This window comes from Convolutriloba macropyga, chromosome 3, assembly GCF_964194025.1.
Source record: "Convolutriloba macropyga chromosome 3, txConMacr16.3, whole genome shotgun sequence".
In the NCBI taxonomy this organism is placed as follows: Eukaryota; Metazoa; Xenacoelomorpha; order Acoela; family Convolutidae; genus Convolutriloba; species Convolutriloba macropyga.
The window spans coordinates 20,640,354-20,662,429 of record NC_134470.1 but is presented as its reverse complement, the minus strand read 5'-3'; the positions used below and the strand labels follow the sequence as shown (position 1 = coordinate 20,662,429).

Here is a 22,076-nt window from a genome sequence, read left to right as displayed (position 1 = left end):
TTTCATGAGCCGCCAAAGTTCTGTTGTCGTTAGGAAATCAACCACGAGATGCGGGTTACGGCTTCTGATAATTTGGTCTCCTTCAGTTCCAATGCTGAGATTGATCATCGACTCAGTCTTTCGATCCGCGTGGTTCCAGATTTTATCACCGCACATGATTCCAATCTTCAATTGTTGACATCGGTTTTTCCAATACATCCTAAGTTGCGCATTCCGAAATAGTTTTTCGCGTTCCGCTTGTGCTGATGCTCCTCAATAGGATTTCCGTAGATGGGGTCTTCTTGTGGTAATTGAACTTTCTTCGCGTGGTAATTGAACTTGTTCGAGTTGAAGGCCGAGTACTGTATTGATTTAATTGATCTCTTTTGCAAAGAGAGACAACTTTAGGGGCGTTCGCCATTTTTCCACTTGAGATGAGGGCCCGAGCTTGGCTTCTCCCAGAAAGACTCAACGCCTAAAGGGCTCCGCCTATGAGAAGCTGACTGCGCTAAGTCGTACACAATCTGATTTTTTTTGCGGTGTTTTGAGACTCGAACCAGCTTTGGCTTTCAAAAAGGGATTTTGCTCTGCGTGTTCGTTTAGCAAATTTCAGCTTTGTTATTCATTTAGTGAATCAACTTGTATATCCCTGTTCAAGATATTTGTGATTGGCGAAACTTAATTTCAGGTTGGGCAACTGTTTTCGAAAGCAATACAAAGAAAATGATTGTATAAGAAACTTAAATTCATTAACTAAATCAATTCCCAATGCGGGATTTTGAATAGTGGGCATATACGTGAAAACACTAACTGATGAAGGGTACTCTTGAACTAATTTTGACTCTTAAAATATGACCTCCAACTAAATTAAGTATATTGTGTTGAATTTTACTGCACTAAATTGAGAATATGAGATAATATGTATTACACACTCCATGGGGATCTGTAAATTTGAGAGCAGTAAAAAAATTTTCTTCTCTAGAGCCGTCTACGGTTCAATCAAATCACTTTCTGATGAGCTCAAAATACTCCATCACAGTAGTTTGATTGGACTATTGCTTCTGTAATCTGAGAGAAATCCCCTATAACTTGTCTAAAATCTGAGAAATCTTTTCTAATATTTCTCTAAAATTTTGCTGAGAAATCCCATATAACAGTTTGACCAATGAGGGGAACAATCTATTTCACACTGAGAACAGTCTGATCGAAAAGCGCATATTTTCCTCTTGAGCGGCCTCAATAGAGTAGATTAAAATTGCAGTAGAATTGCTGTAGCCATACAATGGTTGATTAAGGAGAACTCACTCATAGAAGAAGTGGATTGTAGTTAAATGCATCGGAAAGAAAAATTTTCAAGGCTGGAGATAATTTAGCCTCCTTACATGCTGTGCGGTTGCAAAAATAGGGAATCCTGGAAATGGCGTTACCGCGTCCCCACCTGACACTGGCGTAATATCACCAAATTTTATCTAGAATGTCAGACTTATATGGGGTACTCTTTCTCTTACTATCAGGTATATTTTACTCCAATTATCCATTTAGACAGATTCTAAATTCTTTCGGACATAGTTACCTCGGACGGACAGAGGTACAAGTTGTGTTCTCCATCACAGATGTTTGACTTTCTTTCTAATTTATTGAAATCTAACTGACAAGCTTTTTTGGAGCTTAAGACTACTAATTAATAGACGGTTAAACTAAACTTTGTATAGATATCGACAGTTCTTTATTGTAGTGCTGCTGCTATATTAATGAAATCAAGCATGAAAAGGTTATCATGCTCGTCACTTGATTGACACATCAGTTTCAATTCTCTACTATAATCTCACCTCTGAATGAGAACCAATTGAATGCTTTCCAAGTATCGTTAAACTTCACCAAGTCTCTGAATCTTTCAAGATCACTCGACTTTGTCTTTTTTGTTCGGTTACTCTGCTTCTCTCGGTACCAATACCCATGAAGACAAAAGAAATCGCTGAAACAGGAAACCAGAACACATTCTGACAAAAATTAATTTGTTTGCTGATCTTTTCTAATTGCTCTGACCCCACTTAGTGGGGGGACTATATGCTCAACTGGTTTTGTTGTTCAATTTTGTTCATAAATGTAAATTTTGCCCGCTGACGTAGAAAGACATAAGTGCCTTATTGGAAAACCCATCAAGCGCAGCATGTTTAAATTTATAAAATAATTTTGAATTTTGTTTTTTTTTCGAGGAGTTATCGAGGTTAAAGATTTTAGTGGTTTTCTTTTTGCTTATTCAATGCTCTTCATAAGTATGAATGGATATTTTTGCCGTTGAGCAGAACAAGAAACATTGATTACTGGCCTCCAGTATCAGATGGGGTTAACTATGTGGTTAACCTCCTCTATGTGGTTAACTGTTATATTCATTTTCTCCTCTAATTTTCAAATGAAATTGATTTTTGGCAAAGGTCTCTTATTCCTTTTGGTTACCTTGTGTCTCGTTTTTTTTTCTCTCAGCAAAGTTATTGCATGCTTGTTGTAAACGTGTAGCATATACTTATTCTGAAAATTATTAGTTGTTATACATTAGACCTGATACTTTTTTAAGGAAAATTCGTCTTGTTTTTCATATTCTTGTCTATATCTCTTTTGATTATATTTGTATATGTAGGTCATTTGCTTTTCTGAATATTATAAACTGTTTTTTCATTAATCGACAGCCAACTCATCAGCTTTATTGTTTTTGTTTGTATTTCAATTCAGGACCTGTACTCATCGTTGTATTTGCAACCAAAACTTTTTGATTTTATTCAAGCAATTTTTTCTCATAACGTTTGTTTAAACTGTTTTTTATTTGATGTCAACAAGAAGTCCAACTGTAGTACTGACTCTTACGAATCTGGAGTGAAAAAACAGAAGAGAAGAGATGAAGCGAGAATTCCAACGTTGGAACCGAATGTCAAACGCCTTTGCGCAGCTAAGGGTTTTTAACTTTTGTCCTATCTGTCTTCCTGAATTACTTGCTATTTTTCAAGTGTTGCTTGAATTAGACAATCTTCTTATCGCCTTCATATGTAGGACCCTCAACCACCGATCCTCTTAATTTTCCAATAAGACAAGGCGGCTCGCTAATGTGCGTTCGCACATGATGTTCCGACCCGAGCTGATCTACATTTTTGACTTAATTGTCAACCAAATGAAGAAATAACAAAAATAGATGTTTGAGTTTCAAACAATCGTTACACAACCTATCTACTAATTGAATTACATAATGCCATGCCTTACTACAGCGCCAATGAGATCTGACCTTAAAGAGACTACGAGACAAAAAACAACCAAAAAAAAATTAGGAGAAACAAAAACTTCACGGCAAAAACTGAATACCTAAAATTAAAAGCGTAAAGTAACAACGTCAAAATGCAGTTAGATAAAACCTTAACTACTCAAATTTAAGTTCTCCTAACTATACAGTGGACGGAAAGTTTTCTTAATGAGACGATGTTACAAGTCAACAAAAAGAACGATCAATGAGGCGAAATTCAAAAATTAATCAACATTTTTTAAACCAAGAAATTTCAAAAGTCTTAAAAAACATTAGCTTTTAACTAAATAATCTTTGATAAATTACTAAAAAGTTGCTAAAAAACCAAAAGGCTTGTCTTTGGGTAGTTTAAGCCTTAGCAACGAACTAAAGAAAAACCTAAAAAATTAAGCGATTTGCGAAAACAAACTGTTGCTACCATTAAAATCATTAGCTATTATCTGAATTTTATGTAATTTTGATTCAAATCTTATTTCTACTAATTCAGCTACAGCGGTTATACTGAGAGATTAAATAAGTTTATTTGTGCCACATTTGTAAACCATTGAGATCTGTTACTACGCGATTGTTCTGAAAGAAGAGAAAAAGAAGCGCAAACATTGAACACTCAAAGAACGTTTATAGAAACGCATATTGTCCAACAAAGCATCGATGACAAATAATATCAGTAGATATGTTATTTTGTGGAATACAGGAAATTGTTGGTGACCTCTCATTGATGAAAGTAAGTTACAATTTGACCAAAAGAACAACAAAAACTAAAAAGTTTGAAAAATGTTTGAAAATGTATATCATAAACTTTAAGACTAAAGGCTACAAACTGACTAACTGATTTGGGTAACATCATTAAATCAATCCTCAGTTACAATCCTAAGAGACTTGTCAGCAATTTGCGGCTACCTAAAGAACAAAAACAGGCAGAAACAGCAATTTCATGAAACAAATTGAGCGAGAAAATTGTCGAAGGCGTTAAAAATTGAACTTTTCCTAAACACATTTCTATGTTCAAATTATTTTTTAAAATCAATTGGATTTCTCCATTTTTATCAGTATAATTCCAAAAACTCAAATATGAATAAATACATTAGAACCACGAAATTTTTGAGAAAACTCGTAGTATCAACGCCATTAATTTTATTAGCTTTTAACGAAATCACTAAATAAGCTAAATTATGTCTACATGGTACAACAGTGTTGTTGACCATTCATATTTGGTCAATAGGGCCTTACAACAAGTTATTGAAGATGAAAACAACGAAAAAGACATGCAACAATCATTAGAAAAGTGCCAGAAGAAAGTGTGGAAGCATTTTAAATCATAAACTCTTATCTGAAAACTTTATATATGATCTGAACGTCCTCCCTAAACCAATTGAAACTATGAGTATTAGGATAATGTGATAAGATTTCGAAAGGAACCAAAAATAAATAAAAGTACCCGAAAATTTAAAAAAATATATATGAAAACTAGTGGCATTGAAGTTTTAAAATTAATAGGTGGAAGATAAAACCTCTAACCAGATTGTTTTTGGCTGCATTACAAATGAAAAGGGATCCCAAAAGAACTAAGTCTGACTGACAGTTCACGAAAAAAAATTAGGATTGGTTAATGTTCCAAAAAATTTCGAAAAACTATTTTTAAAGTCTTAACAGCCATTAACATCCAAAGCTTTTAACGGAGGTCAATAACTACGATCAGAAATAAAACAATGGCAGGAGAAAAATGTTTGTCATGCAGAGATAATAAACAAGAGATCACAATAAGTGTTAAAACTATGAAAACAACAACAAAAACAGGCAAAAACCAAAAATTCAGTAAAAGTGTTAGAGGAAAGTGTCGAAGACATTTTAATCATAAAATCTTCTCTTAAAACTTTGTCTATGATCGGTTGAACGTACTTAACCAATGGGGATTATCAGTAATAGCATAATATGATAAGATTCCAAAAGGATCCAAAAATAAGAAAAAGTACCCGAAAATTTTTTTAAAAAATTAAAAAATTTTGAAAACTCGTAGCATTGAAGTTTTAAAACTAATAGGTAGAAGATGAAAACGCTAACCAGATTAAATTTAGCTGCTTTAGAATTAAAAAAGATCCTGTAAGTACTTAGACTGACTAACAGTCAACGAAAAATTTAGGATCAGTTAATCTTCTGAAGAATTTTCGAAGATCTTTTTTTTTAAAGTCTTAGCAGCCATTAAACTCAAAAGCTTTTAACGGAGGTCAAGAACTACGCTCAGAAATAACACGTTAGCAGGAAAAAGATGTTTTTCAGGCATAGATAATCAATAAGAGATCACAATAAGTCTTAAGACTATGAAAACAATAACAAAAACAGTCAGAGTTCAAAATTCAGTAGAAAAGTACGAGAAGAAAATTTCGAAGCCATTTAAACTATTAGCGTTTTTCTGAAAACTTTATTTGTGATCCACTGAATGTCTTTTTAAAGCCAAAGGGATTGGAATAATATTTGGATATATTGTATAAAAGTTGGATAATGTGATAAGATCTCAACAGTAACTAATAATACGAAAATATCCAATATCTTTTTTTTAAATTTTGATTTCTTGTGTTTTTGAAGTCATATGATCAATAGTTAGAAGATAAAACCGCCAACGAAATTTATTTTAGTTTCAGTAGAAAACAAGCGGGTTCTGTCAATACTGAGACTGACTAACAGTTCGCCAAAAAATTTTAAGATTGGCTAATGTTCAAAATTATTTTCGAAAAATAATTTTAAAATTCTTAACAGGCATTAAATTCAATTTCAGTGGAATTCTATAAATACGCTCAAATATGCTTCAATAGGAGTATTTGGATGTTTGTCATGCATAGGTGATCAATAAGACATCACATCAAGTCTTATGACTATGAAAACAACAACAAAATCAGGCGAAAACCAAAAATTCAGTAAAGAAGTGCGAGAAGAAAAGGTCGAAGCCATTTGAAACCATCAGCTTTTCTCTGAAAAATTTATCTGCGATCCACTGAAATTCTTCTTGAAGCCAATAGGAGCTGTCAATTTTTGGATAATGTTATAACATTTCAAAAGTAACCAATAAAACGGAAATATCCAAAAAATTTTTAAAACTTTTTGAAATCTTGTGTCATTGAAGTCGTATTTCTAAAATTTAGAAGAAAAAACCGCCAGCTAGATCAAATTTGGTTACAGTTGGACGGAGGAGGGTGCTGTCATCACAGAGACTGACTTACATTTCACGATAATAAGTTTATGATTGGTTACTGTTTGAAAAAAATTTCGAATTTTTTTTAAGGTTTTAACAGCCATTAGATGTCCACTGAAAGCACTAAATATGCTCAATTAAATTGCATTACGTAACATATTTTATTGTTAGTCAATGTGTTCATGCCATAAGACTCCAAGAAGTTAGTAAAACCAAGCTTTTAACGGAGGTCAATAACTACGCTCAGAAATAAAACAATGGCATGAGAAAAATGTTTGGCATGCATAGATAATCAACAAGAGATCACAATAAGTGTTAAGACTATGAAAACAACAACAAAAACAGGCAAAAACCAAAAATTCAGTAAAAGTGTTAGAGGAAAGTTTCGAAGACATTTTAATCATAATATCTTCTCCTAAAACTTTGTCTATGATTTGTTGAACGTCTTCTATTAACCAATGGGAATTATCAGTAATAGCATAATTTGATAAAATTTCGAAAGGATCCCAAAATAGGAAAAAGTACCCGGAAATTTTTTTAAAAAAATTGTGAAAACTCCTAGCATTGAAGTTTTAAAAATAATAGGTAGAAGATGAAAACGCTAACCAGATTAAATTTAGCTGCACTAGAAATAAAAAAGATCATGTAAGTACTGAGACTGACTAACAGTGAACGAAAAAAAGTTAAGGATCAGTTAATCTTCAGAAGAATTTTCGAAGATCTTTTTTTGAATTCTTAACAGCCATTAAACTCAAAAGCTTTTAACGGAGGTCAACAACTACGCTCAGAAATAACATGTTGGCCGGAAAAAGATGTTTGCCACGCATAGATAATCAATAAGAGATCACACTAAGTCATAAGACTATAAAAACAATAACAAAAACACTCAGAGTTCAAAATTCAGTAGAAAAGTACGAGAAGAAAATTTCGTAGCCATTTAAACCTTTTGCTTTTTTCTGAAAACTTTATTTGTGATCCACTGAATGTCTTTTTAAAGCCAATGGGATTTGAATAATATGGATAATTTGTATAAAGTTTGGATAATGTGATAAGAGTTCAAAAGTAACTAATAATACGAAAATATCCAATTTCTTTTTTTTTAATTTTTGAATTCTTGTGTTATTGAAGTCATATAATCAATAGTTAGAAGATAAAACTGCCAACGAAATTTATTTTAGTTTCAGTAGAAAGCAAGTGGGTTCTGTCAATAATGAGACTTACTAGCAGTTTGCCAAAACTATAAGATTGGTTATTGTTCTGAAATATTTTCGAAAAAAAAATTTAAATTCTTAACAGGCATTAAATTCAATATCAACGGAAGTCTATAAATACGCTCAAATAAGCTTCAATAGGAGTATGTGGTTGTTTTTCTTGCATAGGCGATCAATAAGACATCATATCAAGTCTTATAACTATAAAAACAACAACAAAATCAGGCGAAAACCAAAAATTCAGTAGAGAAGTGCGAGAAGAAAAGGTCGAAGCCATTTGAAATCATCAGTTTTTCTCTGAAAAATTTATCTGCTATACACTGAAAGTCTTCTTGAAGCCAATAGAAGCTGTCAATTTTTGGATAATGTTATAACTTTTCAAAAGTAACCAATATAACGGAAATATCCAAAAAATTTTTAAAACTTTTTGAAATCTTGTGTCATTGAAGTCATATTTCTATAATTTAGAAGGAAAAACCGCCAGCTAGATCAAATTTGGTTACTGTAGGACGGAGGAGGGTGCTGTCATCACAGAGAGAGACTTACAGTTCACGATAATAAATTTATGATTGGTTAATATTTGAAAAAAATTTCGGATTTTTTTTAAAAGTTTTAACAGCCATTAGATGTCCACTCAAAGTGATTTTTTTTGTTCATTGTTCATTGAACAAAAAAAAAACGATTTTTTTTGTTCATTGTTCATTTTTTGTTCATTGTTCATTGGGCTTCATTTGACTGTATAGGAGGTTTGTCATTAAACGATTTTTTTTGTTCATTGTTCATTGGGCTTCATTTGACTGTATAGGAGGTTTGTCATTAACGGAACCTAGATATGAAAAGTGACTTGTCTCGAGGTGACTTAAAAAAGCAAAAGAAAGTAGAAAGGTTTTATAATGAATAGAGCTCTCAAATAAATTTCGAATTTTTTTTTATTTTGAAGCTCCCTATGAGACCAGAACTAGTCTTTTTTATCGCCTTTAGTCTGTTGGGAACACGAAATTGTTTCATTTTTTGGCAAGAACTTTAAGTTTGAACTACTTTTTTTATAGAAAATATCTTAATGTGAAGAAAAATCACAATAAAAGTGAACAAATATCCCGTGTTCACACAAAACTTCAATCCTCGATAACTCCTCGAAAAAAAAACGAAAATCAAAAAAATCTTTTTGATTTTGAAATCTACGCTGGACCAGCTTTTTAATGATACCACTCACCTTTCTCTGCGATGAATATATCGATCGGCTAAAATTGACTGAACAAAAAAAACCCATTTGAGTATATAGTTCCTCCCCCCACAAGTGGGTCGGAACAAAAAGCTGTTTTGTATTTTCAGTAGATACGTCTTGTTTGTTATTTGTTTGTTGAATTAATCACTATATATTTTTGTAACTTATTGCTGAACTTTTGGGTCTTGCTGCAAATGTAATGTTGTTCTTTATATTGTCCTGACGCTTAGTGTAAGCTATGTGAAGTGTCAATGTCTTTCAAATGAAACAAAACCAAAAAAACCTATATATTGCTCTCAGCTGATAGACTTTTGTTTTCCTGACTTTGTAACTCTACTTCGATGAAGTTTAGATATTTTCTTCCTTTCGCTCGTTTTTTAGTGCTTTAACTTTCACATAGTTTCAATAACTTAAGGTCTCATTAGATCCCCTGTGAAAAGAATTATTATTTTCAAAACATGGCAATTTTTAAAAAAAATTCCGATAATTTGATTATTATCGATTAATCGGATTTTGTAATTTTCATTGTTTGCCCCATGTGTTTCATTGATGACATCTCTGCGACACCCTCTAATAAAATGGAAATTTAATAAAATCTGCTGAGAGTTGTCGTTATCTAGGAATACACCTCGACTCAAAATTGACTTTTGAAGCACATCTAAATGTAGTCCTGTCTCATTTGTCCTGTCTCATTAGTCCTGTCTCATTTGTCATTCAGTGGAGTTTATTTACAAACATTACCAGCAAAAAATGTACAGCGTATAAATCGACAGATTAATTGGGGCGTAAAAGTGTGTTATATGCGTCGCAAATTCGATCATTGTCGTGATATCCTTCTCAAATCGCATGTCCTACCAGCTGAATTAATTATTTCAAAGTTTAGTATATTGAAACTCCACACAGACTTGAATCAGAGGATAGTATCAGAAACATTTAAAAAATATGCAAACCGCCTACAGTTAAAACAAAACAAACGGACAAAACAGCTGATAATAAGAACGCAAAAGTATACTCAACAGAGTAAAAGATCTTTGATTTTGAAGAGCATAGAAAAATGGAATAAGTTAACCTCTAACGTAAGAGCGACGGAGAACAAAATTCTTTTCAAATGAAATTTAACAGAGTTTTTGCAGCGTCAGCATGAACGTTTTCCAATAGATAGACAGTTAGGATCATTCGTGTCTTATTTTTTTTATATAAAAGAACGAACAGCTTAATGGGTAACATCAATTGATAACCAGAAGTTTGATGTATAGTTTTGATTATTTCAATAATTATTTGTGATTATTCTGAAGGCATGTAAACTTTAACCTGTCGGTTATATTATTAATTTACATGTTTGGAAAAGAAAAAATCAATATTAGTGTTTCTGTTTTGTTTCCAAATTAACTGCTGTTTTCAAGTTTGTTCATGTTTGTTGTTAATTTTAGTTTTGCGACAGTTTGACTTAAAATATATTTCATGATTGTTTTAATTATGCTTATGAAACTTTTTGGCAGAAGGGAGAAATCAGAACTCTTGTGCAAGATTATGAGACTGCGAAATACCAAATTGTCCCAAAACCCAATAAAATATAATTAAAGGGATGTTTTTCTTTGTTTGTCTTTGTTCTTTCTTTTTAAATCCATCGAACATTTCCCTCGATGAAGTTGAGAATTAGCAAAGGTTCATTTTTTTTAAGATTCTGTCCCTGTAATTGTCTTGTGTTTTTGTTTTATTCGTCTTATGGCACAATTTTTGTTACGACTGTCTGATAACGTGTCAACAACTCAATTTTGACCTCGGTTCCAAACTAAGCCTTTAAAAAGGCCGAGATTCAAACCTAATTGATACTGCTCCCAATATATGGGGCTTAAATGTTTGAAGGTCGACAATTTAGGAAAATACCAAAATAGCTTTCATCGATCCCTAAATAATAGTAATTTAAGGACACTCCCTATAGTGCTTTGGAAGGATCTGAAATTTACGACACATAAAATTCATTCCACTAAAGTAAAAAAAATCATGAGTGATCTTATTATCCATGAGTCTACTGGACCAGATGAAATTGTGAAGCTATTGTTAAAAAGTTGAGATAATTCTCTCGCAAAGCCAACTACATTTTTATTCCAATCATTAAGCTAGAAGGTATGCGAACTCACATATTGAAAAACCAGCCAGATAAAACCAATTTTTAAAGATTGGAAGGAATCAGGTATAACATGCTTTTGATACATAAGACTCTTAAATAGCATATCCGCAGTTTTGAAAGAATTCTTACTTTTGAATGTTACTAGCCAAGAGTTATTTATCTTGACTTTGCGGATGCTTCTGAAACCGTACAACAACGTTCGGATCCTAAAGCTTCATAACATTGGCTTGGAAGAAAAATTAATTCAGCTGTTTTTTTGTTATCTTACGAGCCAAAAACAACATGTGAAAATTAACAAAGAGGTATCTGGAAGTTAGCAGTGGCGTCCCACAGGATTCAATACTCGGAATTCTTTTTGTTCTTGATTTTCATCAATGATTTGCGTGAACAACTAATTTATGTAATTTGTTTTGGTTTTGCTGATGACATGAAAGTTATAAGCAATGTAATAGAGAAGCCGCCGCGACCCGAATATGTTTTTCTGGTGTAAAAAGTCAAATGAAACTTACTTACAGCACAATTGACCTCCTAGGCATCAAGGGTAGCATAACGGCATCTATTGAACACCATCTGCTAAATGAAGTAAAAAACAAACGCGAGCTTGGTCTCCAGGTGTCAAATCTTTGTTGCAACGAAAACCGCTCACCCAGGAAACGAAAAGAATTATATACACTTCCTTTAAAAACTCAAAAGAAGCATTTGTCGAAAGTGTCAGCCTAAATCAAAACTAAACGCATATTTAGCTTTCGTTGTACCGATAAATACCCACTGCTCTCAGGCACGGTCTTCAATTAAATCGCAAATTACAGAAATTGAAAAACTAAAATTGTTGAAAAATAGATTTTAAATGAAAATCAGAACTATAACCAACAACTCTTAACTTTGAAATTACTCCCTCTGTCTTTAACTTTAAATGCAATGTATGACTTATTGTATCTTATTTTTTAAAAACATGGTAAATTTTTGTCAGTTCTTACCAGTCGACTTTTGTTTATGTGCAGTTCTCCTCGGCTATGTTCATGGGTAATACTTTCTTGATCACATTCGAGGTTCAATATCTCATTAAACCGAAATATTGAACCTTGAATCTGTTCAAGAAAGTATTACCCATCAACGCAGCCGAGGAGAACTGCACATAAGCAAACGTCGACTGGTAAGAACTGACAAAGATTTCTTCCAACGAACAGAAATTCTGTACAACCTACTGTAGAAAGTGTATACAAATAAGGAAAAGGTTATTCAAAAATACGTTTCCTAAAATTTTGTGGCCTTATGATTGCAATAGCTAGACAGAGGAAAACTAATATGCCTGGCGCATCATGCAAATGTGGAGACTGCAGCAACAGTCAGAACCTAACAAACTTGGGCAACTGAATGGATGCCAAACACTGAAAAACGAACGTCAGCCATTCTTTTAGAATCCATCTACTTTTAAAATATAAATTATGAAAAAATAATACTACTAAAAAATTTGACAGTTTCTTATCTCTGATTCATTTGTTAAACACTTAAGCAAAAAATCAGGATGAGAGTGGTCTCTAAATTATGCGCAACCACACATTGCGAGCCTCCTTGTTTTATTTAGAAAATCAACGCAAGATACATAGCTGCATTTTTTTTGCTTCAGCTGTATAGAATAAGCATTACAAGCGTTTACAGTTATCAGCTTTGCCCGTAAATGTGATCTCTTTTGAAGTTGCTTGACTTTACTCACTTGCGCAATCCTTCAGTTTGTCTATACGTTGCGGCCACTTTATTTGTGAGCTAGTTTAGTTCGGTACCAGTGGACACTTGTATTGATTTCACTTGTACAAATATCGAATTCCGATCAAATTTCTAGTTTTCTAAATAAGCACAGACAACGTGGGTAGCCCAGGTATGTTCATTTGGGTTGTGCATATCAACTTTTAAAATGCTCTAGGACCTCAACTGGTTTTTTTGTAGTGGAGCACCAACCTGAAAGAGCTGCAGCGTCGTCCGAAACGGTCATACTTGTGTGGTAGTTGGAATATGAGTGACTCCCAATCACACTCCTTGCACGATTTTGCCTTGCAAGACGATAGGACAACTTAAATAATAAATGAAATGTTATCTAATACAAATTTTTGTAAGGCTAAAACTGTCCTCCTCCTCCCCCTCACCCCTTTCAATACAGCTGCCCGGTGTTGGATACACAGAGGGCTTATTTACGCCGTAAAGAATTTATCACTTGATTTCGTCTTATATTAAATGGCAGACGGGCCCTTTTTGCGGATATTTCATTGACTGACATTTGAAAGCAAAAAGTTGATGGGGTAGCAGTCAGTAGATACCGTAAAAGTGAAATTGACGAGGAACTTTCTGTCTTTATAAGCTGTGCATACGTAGAAAATCAAACTTGCTGATTTTGATCTAGAAAAATTATGTAATCTCAATTTTTCCAACAGAACCTAACGCTTGTATCGACTCTTATTATTTCGCTCATGAGATAACAATCAATCAATAAAGCACCAACAAACGATTTCTTCTTGAGAACTAATTCAAGATAAATTTGCAGTGTTCGTGTTTTCGAATGTAAAACCAAATCAATCTCATGGGCTTAATGTTTCACGTGATTTACATGACATATCACTCAACTTAATATTATTGTACATGAAAAATCACTTTTTTGCTAATATGTCAACTTTCGCGAACATAATTGTGTGTGTTTGTTGTGTATACGATTAATTCTTATGTCAATTACATGACAAAAGTCCATATGGTCAAGCAAATTTATTCAAGTTTGTCAATATTTTTCACATCGACGTAGATTAGTCTTATGAGCGTGTGTGAACAGTTTTGACAGTAAGTCAATTCGTTTCAAGTTAGGAATTATCTATAATATTTATCCATGATGCCTGTTATTGAGCAAACGTGGACAACAGTGACAAAATTTTGTAAGTTGTTTTCATTCCATGTCACCTTGCTAACGCTGTTTCTGTTGACCAAGGTTAATAACCGCGATATTGAAGAACTCTTTGATTTGCAATTAGACGTTGATGATTAATTGCAGAAATGTCCCTCGAATGCTTTTTGTGGTTTGAGAGGACAATAAGTAGATTTACACAAATCACTGCTCACAAGAAAAAAAATGCTGAATTGGGTCTCAAGTAATTACTGGTCAAATTTGATCAAGTTTTAGGCAAGATTCATGATTAAAATTGTGGACACGGGTTAAGTTTATTCGTGAACACTAATGACAAAAATCATGCTTATATCTATACGTTTAACGTAACGAATTTCACCGAGAATATAAGGATGTAAAGTGAAAATTGGTGACACGGAATTTAAGCAATGTTTTGAAAATACGGTAGATGTGCAGCTGAAAAACAAAACGCTTGCAACTCAATTTTGACATCTCAACGCGACTCAAAAAAATTGAAATAATAGTTAGAAATAACTTTTTTTGTAGAACGCAGCAAACAATTCATTACTTTTAGTATATCATATAGTTTACGTCATTTCTTAAATCTAAACCTTCTCTTTCTGGATCTATAACAGATTTTTAACGGTAATTCCAAAGGAAAAATGTATAATATCAGTGCTTTTGTAAACATGTGGAAACGTTCGAACATTTTGTTTTCTTTTTGCTGTGAAACTCACGGCTCATATATGAGCACTTATATGCCATTTGGCGCTTCAAATTGAATTCATACAACCTAAATCTACAACGAAAAGCAGCCCAAAAAACGTTTTATTATCTCAATGAGTGCACGCCTAATTTAAACTGTTTTTACATCAAATAACAAACATTGAAGGACAGTAACAAAGTTTTTACAAGATCAAACAAAAGGCATCTATCTGTCATTCAGTTTAATTCCCAAATGATAGTCGCAGTTATATAGAACGGTGGCGTTATCGATCTGTAAAGTTGTGGAAAACAAGAAAGAAGCTTACTTAATTTACTACTCATATCCAGAAACTGACCTGTAGGGCAATATACTCTTTTTTGGAACCAATCTGACCTCCAACTATCAATTTTCTTACATTGTTGAACATCTGTGTCAAAAATATGCTTGCTATCGGCAATTAAAAAGGTTCTACTTCTTTTCACCCCTATTCATTTAACCCCCTATCATTTAACCCCGATTTATTCACCCCTCTATCATTTAACCCCTCTATCATTTCACCCCTCTATCATTTCATCCCGCCAATTAGCAGTCGACATTAAAGGCATGTTTTGTCATAATTAAGTGGATAAATTAATCCCACGTTCGGTTGTGATAGTTTCATATCAAGTCCCACGAGCCGCTGAGGCATGGCCATGGCCCGCGGGCATGGCCAAATGATTATATTGCAAATTTAAAAATCCTGATTTTATAGAAAGATTAAAATCGGGGTAAAATGATAGAGGGGTTAAAAGATAGAGGGGTTAAATGATACAGGGGTGAATAAATCGGGGTTAAATGATAGGGGGTTAAATGAATAGGCGTGAAAAAGCGGGACACAGTTAAAAAAGATAGCAAAAACTCAATTGATTGTTTTTATCTAGGTTAAATTTGTTACTCGTCTGTGAAACCTCTCGTTAATAACACAAACTTGCTCCAAATATACTGTTAATTTTAATGTTTCAAACATCGTTTTAGAACAAGCAAGATTGTCAATTTTTATCTCCAGTTCGTCCTTATTTTCTTAGAGTGTATGACTACGTTATAGATTAAACAAGGAGGCTCGTTAAAGTGCGTACGCATATAATGTTCTGACCCCGCTCATCCACATTCTTGAGTTCATTGGCTACCAAATGATGAAGAGATAGAAAACTTTCAAAAATACATCGTTCAATAAACAACCAATGAAATACGACACTTCCAAGCTAGTGGGCCGATGAAAAATGTTGATAATAGAATAAATAATAAAAAACAATAATGAAAGTCAAACAACAAACATTATTTACGACCAAAACTCGATGTCTATGATACAAAAAATCATAACAAAATCAAATTAGCATCAGATAAAAACCACCGAAACAAAAGAATTTAACCTATGTTTTACTAGAAAAGATATGCGACCTGTCCCCAATCCTACAGGTCGAAAAAAAGGAACAAATAGGTGCAAAGTTCAAAAATACTTTTCCATTTTTGAAAACAAATAAATTTACAGTTTTTAATGTCATTGGATATCTGAAAACACTAAAATATTCACCTATATCTACATAGGAAGCTTTTGAGACATGTCATTATCCAATATTCGATTGTACAAAATTTCTAAGCCAATGGAATCAACGACTTTTGATATAATTTAAAAAGAAACCAAAAATACTTTGAAATGTACAAACCTATAAAAATCTGACATTTTATAAAATCTCCTAGTAACAGTAGTAACAAAGCCGAGAAACAAATGTTTGAAGCTAAGACTGTTATAAAGATAAAATTAAACCTCACGTGAAAGGGGTTGTGAGCTGTTTTTACAGGTACAGAGCTACAATTCAATCGAAAAACTAATCAAAACAGACAATACTCATAAAATTGAAAATAAGTACTTTGAAAAGTCATAGCAGACATAGGATTACAACACAGAGCAATGAATAAAGTTTCATCATTTTACCTTCACATTGACATCAACGAGCTTCTCTTATAAAGGGATACTTAGACATGACAACAAAAAAAAAACAAAAATTGAACATTATAGAAATCTCCGAAAAATTTTCTGAAACAAAGTGGTCGAAGCAATCAGTCACAACGTATAACCAAGGGCGAAAAATATGTGAATCATCAAAAGTATTTAGGATTCTAATGAGTTTGATTGAGTAACATGGTGACGAAAATAAAAGCAAAAAGGAGACATGAAAAAATAACTTTTAAAAAAAATTTAATATGAAAGTCATTAAAGCAAACAGCTATAAACTGAGATCTTTAATTAGGTTGAGTTATACCTCCTGGGGAAGCAACTAAGATCTATCGCTATTGGGCATATGACACACAACAACGAAATGAAAGACAAACAAAGGCAATATTTTAAAAAAAAATCACAAAGTTATGCGAGATAACTGTGTCTTAGCCCAAAAGCATAAACTATTCAACAAAAACAATTAACATATCAAGATACACCTTTTTCCAAAGTGGAACATTTTTCGTAATTTGCCTTCTTTTAAATGGCCTTCTTTTAAAAAGAGAAAAATTAGCTAGGTACTTTTATACTATATTAAAACTAATTGGATTTTTGATTGGGGACATTTTGTCATTGGGCTATTAAAGGTCTAAGAAATGAAAGCAGAACGAAAGAAGTCCATAAAAATTTTACAAAAACAATTTGTCGGAGCCATAAAAACCATGAGCTTAACTCTGAAACCATCTGAAGAGATATCGTATGTTTTAAATAGTATCTGTCAATAATTGATCACTGATTTTAAATTCTTGTCCGTAATGTACATAAGAAACGTTTACATAGCGGAAATATTTTGAAAAATAGGTCGCGCGCCATTTAAATCTAAAAAATTTTGTCGTGAGGATCCATAGTGAGATCCAAATCAGCCCAAATGTTGCTGCGCGTCTAACAAAACAATCAATTGTTGAAGTGGTTGGATAGATCAATTCTTTACAAAATTCTTCAGTTTGTTAAAAGTAAATAATGATTTTTTTAAATTATCGAGATTAAATTTGCAAAACAATTTGCAAAATTATAATTCCAGAAGACTCTTAAAGCCAGCCGAAGTACAACTAGCCCTTTCTTGAGCTTAGAAAGACCCTCTCTGCAGCCTTAAGGTGTCTACTTTCAGCAAATTTAAAGCAAATGAGCTAAAAAAAGCAAATTTGGTCCCAATTTTGACGAAAAAAGTCTGAATTTTGAAAAATGAGCATAAATTCTAGCCGAAAACCTCGGATCGAACAATTCAGCATCACTCTTCTATCTTTAGAGACGACATGTATAACCCTACAGTTATTAATTTTAACATATTTTAGCAAAAACGACGAAAGTTTGGTCAAAAATATGAATAAAAACAGCTGAAATACGTCTAGTATTCGCAAAAACACTTTAGGCTTCGATAACTCCTTATAAAAAGCGGAAATTGAAAAAATCTTTTTAAATCCATATTCTACGCTGGACGGGCTTTCTAAAGATACCACTCACAACTCTCTACGATTATTTTACTGATCGGCCAGAAATGTCTGAACAAAAAAAACCCATTTGAGTATATAGTTCCTGCCCCCTCAAGAGGTGTCGGAACAATTATTCAAGATTAAAGTCATAACTTCCGTCCATCCCGCATAATAGCCGTTTTTCCCAAGAATATAATAGAGTGTATCTTACAAAATAGCAAGAAAAAATTTCCATGCTTCAGACCTCGACTTATGAAAACTCAGAACTTTTTATAGCTCGGGCTTTCTATTCACTATAATTACACAATCAATCTTGCTAAAAAATTCGAGGTCGAATTGTTCTATGAGTCAATAATTTTTTTGTTTAGGCATTTTGGGCCGAGTATGGTCTTTCTATAGGCATTGTGTAATTGACATGGGGCTGCAAAATAATTTTTTATGACAATTTATTGGTCAATCGTAATCTTTTACATGGCTCGAGCAAATGTGTTTTCGAGATTCAGCGTTTATTTCAATTGTGGCCATTTTTTATGCTTCCGTTTTCACTGAAGCAGCTTAGGAGCAAAACAAAGCAGCATTGCACAATACTAATTCGAATTAAAAGAGAATCGGAAAATGCCAGAACACTTGAGTTTTTTTGGATTTTATTACGATACAAAATTGGACGGAACTTCATTATTAACTGACTGAAACTGAGCAGCTTAATAGTAATTGTATTCGCTCCTTTAAAAATTTGAAAACGTGACATTTTATAGTATTTCTTTTCAATTACTTTTGTTTTTTAAAAATAACTCAACTTTGATTGACCAGTTTTTCGTCGGAGCCCAGTTTGAGTAAATGATTAATGATCCACAAAATTCCGTAATTAGAAGTAATTGACGTTTTAAAGTTTGACGATAACTGCTTGAAGAAGCTATACACAATTGATGCCAGAAAAAGAAGAAACAACGGGCAAAAAAGAATTCAAAAACAGAAAAAGTTCGGCATATAAATCCGCTTTCTCGCATCATTTAATATGAGACCGAAGCTAGAAATTGCAAATCAATGGAAGAATGACCGTAGTTAAATTTTCAAGGATATCAAACTTACCAACAAGAATTATAACAAGTTGACATCCAAGATGCAAATGCATTTCACAGGTGTGGGCCGCACAATGGTCCAAGAAAAGTAGTGCTATATCTCAGAGCTTTAAGCTTTGAATTGAAATTTGTTGTGACATAATTGAATCACCCAAACTGAATGTCAAACTTAACTCTAACTCAAACCAAAACACTAGGTCAAGTATGACAACACAAAGCTCAAAGCTCATATTCATTGAAAACTAAGAAAACAAACAATAACTTAAATTGAGACAATTTTGACTTTGATCTGTAGTTTGACCTGAAGGTGAAACTTCAAAAATACAGCGAGAAAATTTTTTTGCATAGTGATATTTTATTTGGCTTGTTGAATAATGAATTTTTTAAGCATTATCAACATTTCATTTTCATTTTTTTTTTCCATTTTCAGCATTATACTTAGCATGTTTCGTGACTACAATATCAATTGGAGCGAGGCACTTATTTACAACAAGATGACCTTTTTATATTCAAAGAGGCCCAGATGTTTTGTGGTAACGCCGTCGGATAACAAACCCATTTGTTGTGGGCCCAAATTTGTTTTTAACAGCGTTCTTGGATGCAGTCAGACTAGTGTAATATCATCATACTTGGTGGTTGTAAAATTCGCCCAGATTTATCGCATCTCTGAATTTTCTCGCAATGCCTTTACAGGTCATTAGGGAGCCACATTTTTCTCACTGAATTGTACATTACGTTAACGCCATGGTTAAATCAAACCTTCGACAAAAGTCGCTTCAATCGAAAAATGGGATAAACTAAGCTTTAATCGAAAACAATTTCAGGAGCCCGTTATGGCTCCACCATTAATTCGCTACAAAATTGTTCTTAAGAAACATAATAAATCAATCGAATTTCAATGGAGGAAAACCATATTTTGCAAAGCTGCAAACATTTCGGGTTACCGGCAGCATTCACGTTGTCCGTAATCATATAATGATTAAGGTGATGATTAGTTCGGTTGCCCAAGGGCAAAACAATTCAGGTTGTTTTGTGTAAAAAAACAGTTGTTAAGAATATTAGAAATGAAACATATTCAAATGTCCTCAATTTTCAATAAATTTTACTTCTTCAAATTGTTCTCGTTGTTTCTAACGGAATCCAGAAGATTGTTTATTGAATTTTATTTTTTTAAAGCCAAATCAAAATTGAGCCAACGTTGCTTTCAGGTTATTCAGAATACTAATCTAAATTTTTTTTACACAAAATTTGGCTCAACGCAGATTTAAGGTGTTCTAAATATTAGCGTAAAGTTTTCCTGGGCTCTCACAAAATAATTTAATTCAATTTTCGCCTGCTGAGTTTCTCGGATTCGTGTTTTCATTATGTTTTACTTGGTAGAATATGTCAAAGAAAAAAATTTAATATTGAGTTTTGAAAATCTATTTAAATAGTTCTCAGTTTCAGACCTCGACCTATGAAAAGACTGCTCGACCAAAAGGTGGTAAAAAACACGACTCTCGACCCCAATAGCCTACGACATGATTCAAGCACAACTTTAGTCAACAACTGAACTATACTTCGACACAAAGTATTTACGCCCGACGCCCAATTGTGACGCATGGCTTTTGCTGGATTCAAATCAAACAGGCTTGACTTTTGTTCGACACGAATTTATCATGCTAAATTTTTGCTCGACTGAATTTTTCAACGCTGAATTTAAGATTGGCCCAATTTTTCTAAGCAACTTTTGCTAGACTCAAAATAATATGTTGCAAACATGGGGTCAAGCTATGATGAAATCATGAGTCGAGCATTAATTTTTTCATGGTTTTTCGTATTTGCTTCAAAAATTTTGTCTTCAATTGTAATGCTCACTCTTGCTGATGATGTAATCAGAATGTACACTTCATCATCTTTTTCAATTTTGAAGAAGCAGTAGCTAATTTAAAAAAATTCGTTTTTTTTCAAAGATTTTAGTACATTGTTTTGAAAAAGAAAACTACATTAAAAATTCTGATTTTGATCATGGCTAGTTATAAGACCACTAGTACATTTACACTAGCTAATTTCATTCCCTCATTAATGTGGCAATATAGACAATCTTCTATAGCTGCGTTATCTTCAGAATTAAAAAACTTCGGAAGTCCACCCATGAAAACATCAGGTTGAAACAAAAATGCCCACGAAAAACCTTTGCTCGGCCCATTGAAAGACTTTTTCCTCGACTTTAAATAGAAGCCTTGACTGAACTTCTTATTAAATAAGAATTGCGTCTCAGAGTTATTGTAGAAGATCACTTAAATTAGATTAAAATGCAGCTGATCAAAACAGTTTCGGAAAATTCTATCAGTTTTTCCAAATGATCAGAGAGATATTTAACAGATAACCAGTCTACCAAAAATTTTGATTTAATATTCCAAAAATTTTCTGAATGATGGAAACAAAGATATAAAAATTTTCGCTCAATTCCCTCGTATGGCTACAAGTGATCACGAAAATTTGATACTGGCAATAATGTAAGAGTTAGGTTAAAAACAAAACAATACAGTTACTTAATACTTTGCCTGAATATTGCATATAAAAGTGGAAAGAATATAAGAAATTTGATGCTAACCCAGGACTAGGCCTGGACTTAAGAAAAGACTTTAAAAGTCTAGTTGGGGGGGGGGCAATATTGACTATAATTACACGGTCGAGCTTCCTAGTTAAAGTCGAGCTAAGATCTTTTCATGGGTCCACCAATAGTCATTTCAAAACCAACAAAGTCGAGTAACCGTCTTTTCATGGGTCCACCATTAGTCTTTTCTTTAGTCAGTTTTTTTTCAGAATCCATTTTTTTTGCTTCTGTACATACAGACGCAGAATCTAAGCAAAATTAAATAGCATTGCACCAGAGCAGTCCAACTTAAGAAACAGATGAAAAACTGCCAAAAGACTT

The 22,076-nt window shown here is 33.0% G+C and overlaps 1 protein-coding gene across 2 annotated transcripts in view; it reads right to left on the bottom strand.

The window, feature by feature from the left end:
* Positions 1–19,336, bottom strand: part of LOC142336936 (uncharacterized) — a 41,047-nt gene extending 21,711 nt beyond the window's left edge. For both annotated transcript variants that reach the window (XM_075385926.1, XM_075385925.1), the window contains exons 1-3: positions 19,167–19,336; positions 12,979–13,090; positions 1,809–1,954 (exon numbers count right to left, since the gene is read on the bottom strand). In XM_075385926.1, coding sequence (XP_075242041.1) covers positions 1,809–1,954; positions 12,979–13,090; positions 19,167–19,209 — 301 coding nt within the window. In that variant the 5' untranslated portion in view covers positions 19,210–19,336. The remainder of the gene's footprint in view (positions 1–1,808; positions 1,955–12,978; positions 13,091–19,166) is intronic.
* Between the last annotated feature and the right edge of the window lie 2,740 nt (positions 19,337–22,076).